The following is a 4,876-nucleotide window of genomic DNA, read 5'->3' as shown; positions in this document are numbered from 1 at the left end:
ATAATTAATAGTACTTACTATATTTTATAAGGATGCAAATACTATATGAGAATGAAACAGGTTAATGTTTATAAATTGTTTAGCATAGTGCCAACCCCTAGCGAACACTCAGTAAATGTCTACTACTACAATGACAGCAATTCCTGTCACCACTACAAGAAATGCTGACTACTTCAACTACTGCTAAGTGGCACATGGGTCTGCAAAGAAAGGTAGGAGCCCTTGAAAAGCCATCTAAGTGTGAATTCTTTCTTATAGGCATTGGAGAACCATGGAAAATCTTCAAAGTTTTGATTTAGATGGAAAATGTCTTTTAGGAAGTTGACGTTACGGAGTGTGCATCTCTGACTGATGCAGACATAGAGACGTGTGTGACAGTTTTAATTTTTATAGGGATAAAGGTAAAATAGGGATAATAGAACTCTGTTGTTGGCATTTTAGGAATCCATAATGAGGTGGGAGGGTTGGGGTTGGGGGAAAAGGGTTAGAGGTCAGGGGCTTTCTCAAAGAGGCCAAACCAGGCCATTTAAGATGCTGCCCACCCAGTCTAATCTTGACAGCATGTGGTAGAGCAAGGACACAAAGCTGGAGTCAGAGATGTATTACCCTCTGTAAGAGTTGTTCTGACAATGCCCCTCGAGTGTCTGCTCTACTCCCGCCTGTCTTGGGGCTTTCCACCCCAGTGTGCTGGGATAAGCCTATTTTAACCCTGTCTCATCACATCATTTCCCACCAAAAGGCTTACAGGGGTTCTCAGTTGTCCATGGGAAGGCTTTTCATATAGTCTTATGCTGACAGTTGGTGGAGTCACAGGATAAAAAAAAAAAAATGCATCTTCCTGGTGCACCATTTTTACACACATATTGGGGTTGAATGTGAATTCTAAGGATAAAATAAAGACGACAATATTTTGAGTCTTGGAACACCTCACAGATAATTTCAGAGATAATTCTGTTTCATAATTGTAGATAGAAGTCTTTTTATACTTATTCATTCAATTCCCTATAAAAAGCATATCAGGGTAATTGCTGTTTTCTTCTCATATATCAGGTAGGAAGCAGGGCGGAGAAATCCTTTTAGGTTCTATTGTCTTCACAGGGTGGAGCCTCAGGACAAGTTTTCCCGAATGATTAAAGAAAATTTTAGAAAGGTGTAACTTGAGGGAATGGAATTTAACATTAAAGAACTAAGTTTATTTTTCAAGGGAATGTCTACTAGAACTTCCACTTACTGAACTAATGAAATCTGTTTCTTCTTTATTCTGTATTTTCTGTAACTCCTTGATCTTAGCAATCAAAGTTTACAAGCCACAATACTTAAATTTTAAAAAAAAACCCTCAAAGATTGTCTAGAGATATGCCTATAATAGAAAGTTCCAATAGTTTTTAAAATATAAAGCTTGAGAGTTCAAGGAAATTTTGCATTTGTCCTGTATTGTTTTGAGATACCTCTGCAGATGGCCTCATGGCAAAAATGCCATTAGAGAAGTATTTGTATGGAAAAGTCTGAGAAGTCCTAATCATCCCAGATTTAGCCAAGATCATCTGCTTGTTTGCTTTGCATTTGGTTCCAAATTAGGGCATGAAAATTTCTTCTGATCCACACCTCTCTTCCTCGGCAATGAATCATACGCAGCTCAAACTGCCATGACGAAGCATCTATTTGTTTATCTAAAATCATTAGTTTCTGTATCCTCTCAAGATTTTTGCAGCCAGGATGATGATATTTGCAATCACCTATACTTGCTGACATGTTTATTCATTTTTTTCATTGATACAACCATGTTCGTGGAGCCTGTAGTTCACATGGCACTATGTTGGGCACATTAGGTATGAATCAAAAAGAAACCTGTGGGACAAGGACAGAGTGATACAAAGCAGGGAAAGACCCATAAAAGCCTGGGATACGATGTAGGGTGTGGTTAAGGAGATAAGTCTGTGAGGGCCTTGAAAATATATTTATCTCCATGGAAGACTCTCCTAAGTTCCATCTTAGAATATATTCAACAATGACTTTGATCAACTTATTCTGACTCTCCAAAGGAAAATGATGGAATTTTCATGATTTTTTGCATGGTTTTTCTTTAGGCATGTGGGGAATATCCCATGGAAGCACAGAATATCACACAGGTGTCAGAGTTTGTCCTCTTGGGATTCTCACAGACCCACGAGCTCCAGAAATTTCTGTTCCTGGTGTTCCTATTTATCTATGTCACCACTGTTGTGGGAAACATCCTTATCATGGTCACAGTGACTTCTGACTCCCGACTCCACAGCCCCATGTATTTTCTGCTCCGAAATCTGGCTGTCATAGACCTTTGCTATTCCACGGTGACTTCTCCAAAGATGCTGGTGGACTTCTTTCATGAGGTCAAGACCATCTCCTACCAGGGCTGCATGGCCCAGATCTTCTTCTTCCACCTCCTGGGAGGTGGGACTGTCTTCTTCCTTTCAGTAATGGCCTATGACCGCTACATAGCCATCTCCCGGCCCCTCCACTATGTCACCATCATGAACACTCGATTGTGTGTGGGGATGGTGGTGGCTGCTTGGGTAGGGGGATTTGTTCACTCCATTGTCCAGCTGGCTCTGATGCTCCCATTGCCTTTCTGTGGCCCCAATGTCCTGGATAACTTCTACTGTGATGTCCCCCAAGTGCTGAGACTTGCCTGCACGGACACCTCTCTCCTGGAGTTCCTCATGATCTCCAACAGTGGGATGCTGGTCCTCATCTGGTTCCTTCTCCTTCTGATATCTTACACGGTCATCCTGGTGATGCTGAGGTCCCACTCAGGTCAAGCGAGGAAGAAGGCAGCTTCCACCTGCACCACCCACATCATTGTAGTGTCTATGATCTTCATTCCCTGTATCTATATCTACTCCCGGCCCTTCACCCCCTTCCCCATGGACAAAGCTGTGTCCATCAGCTACACGGTTATGACCCCCATGCTCAACCCCATGATCTACACACTGAGGAATCAGGAGATGCAGGCAGCCATGAAGAGATTAGGCAAGCGCCTTGTAATATGTAATAAGGAATGAACATAAAACGTTTTGAGTTTAAATGACAAGTCTTCCCTCCGAACTTTTGTTTTCCCATGTGAAAAGTGGAGGGAAATCTTTATAGAGAGTGACATTTGAGATGAAATCAATGCTTCTCTGGATCTACTCCTGTGTCAGGTATTGTGTTAGACACTTTCTCATTTTGATCTCAGCCTCATAAAATGGACAGTGGATATATTATTTCATATTAAACACTTTAACAAATGAGAGAACTCAGAGAGAAGTAACTTGCTCAATGGTGAACCACAAGTATGTTGCTGGAAGAGCTTGGCCAGGACTTGGTTCCTCTGACTCCAAGATTAGAGGCAAGGCTGTGGGTGGGTTGTGAAATTCAAGGTTTCCCACAAACACAAAGGAAAACCTGGAGAGGTCCTCAGCTGTGGATGAATTATCTGTGATGACTGGTGAACAATCTCATCTTAATTCTGGAATAATCACAATCTTTTCTGCTCCCCGCTTTTTTTTTAAAAGATTTTATTTATTTATTTGACACAGAGAGAGAGACACACAGTGAGAGAGGGAACACAAGCAGAGGGGTGGGAGAGAGAGAAGCAGGCTTCCTGCTGAGCAGGGAGCCCGACGTGGGGCTCGATCCCAGGACTCTGGGATCATGACCTGGGCCAAAGGCAGACGCTTAATGACAGAGCCACCCAGGTGCCCCTGCTCCCTGCTTTTACTCTCTTTCTTTATCTATGGAGTTCTGTAACTTTATTGAGCTAGGTATTTGCATCCACTGATGGTTGTCAATATTCTTTTGCTCATTCAATCTATTGGTTCCATTTGTAAATAACCAGAAGTCACTTACTGGTTCAATTTTTTAAAAAGTTATCTTGGGTCTCATTCTTAATTTATGAAAATTTTACTTTTCTGTGATCCAGAATTCAATTCTAAAGATTGTAGGAAGCAAAGAAATGTTAGTTATAATCTATAACATTGACCTAAAGGAGAGAAATGGGAGACATTTCCTCAGATGTACTTACATGTGATCTCACAACATGAGATACTCAATTTTGAATTGAATTTGTTGAGAAATACCTCCTTTAGATGAACACAGTTATATCTTTGAGAATTTAAGACATCTCTTACTGAAGCTATGCTATGTATATGATATAAATGTGATTTGGATGCAAATTTATTAACCCTAAATGGGTTGGTGCAATGTCTTTCACTATAAAGATTGTACAGAAAAAATTTAAAAGTTGTTCATGGGCCGCATGGGTAGCTCAGTTGGTTGGGTGACCGACTCTTAGTTTTGGCTGGGGACACGATCTCGTGGGTCCTGTGATTTGCCCCAAGTCAGGCTCCACACTCAGCAGGGAGTCTTCTTGAAGATTCACTCTTTCTGTCCATGCTCCCCACTCATGTGCGTGCTTTCTTTCTCTAAAGTAAATAAATAAATCTTAAAAAAATAAGTTGTTCATAAAATGGCTTAAATTAAAAACATTCCCCGTGTTCTGATGCTGTCTTAAATTGTATAGTGAGACACTAACAGGAATTGTAGCCAAGGTGCTTTATCTGGGCTCTAACTTCTGCTGGTTGTGTTCCTTTTGGACATCATTGAATCTCTACTTCTTTAGCTATAAAATTTCCATAATTGCTCAGTGTTGTGTGGGTCAGTGGGGTGAATGGAAAAATTCCAACACAGGTCTTGGCATATTGTAGGCATTCAATTAATGTTAGTTCCTCCACCCATTCCCATTTACAATTGTTTTTTGACTTCTCATCAATATTTTTTCTCCAATTTTAATTCCAGTATAGTTAATGTACAGTGTTAAATTAGTTTCAGGTGTACAATATAGTGATTCAACAATTCC

General features: G+C 40.6%; 1 protein-coding gene across 1 annotated transcript; it reads left to right on the top strand.

Moving 5' to 3' along the window:
* Positions 1–2,105: 2,105 nt before the first annotated feature.
* Positions 2,106–3,041, top strand: LOC308357591 (olfactory receptor 4D1; the record flags this gene model as incomplete). Its single annotated transcript, XM_080827241.1, has 1 exon — positions 2,106–3,041. One exon carries the CDS (start codon positions 2,106–2,108, stop codon positions 3,039–3,041), a length of 936 nt encoding a protein of 311 aa, XP_080683367.1.
* Positions 3,042–4,876: the final 1,835 nt, after the last annotated feature.

Source organism: Martes martes, assembly GCF_963455335.1.
Source record: "Martes martes genome assembly, chromosome: 16".
NCBI classification, from domain to species: domain Eukaryota; kingdom Metazoa; phylum Chordata; class Mammalia; order Carnivora; family Mustelidae; genus Martes; species Martes martes.
Note: the sequence above shows the minus strand (reverse complement) of the source record. Positions and strands in the feature narration are given on the sequence as shown.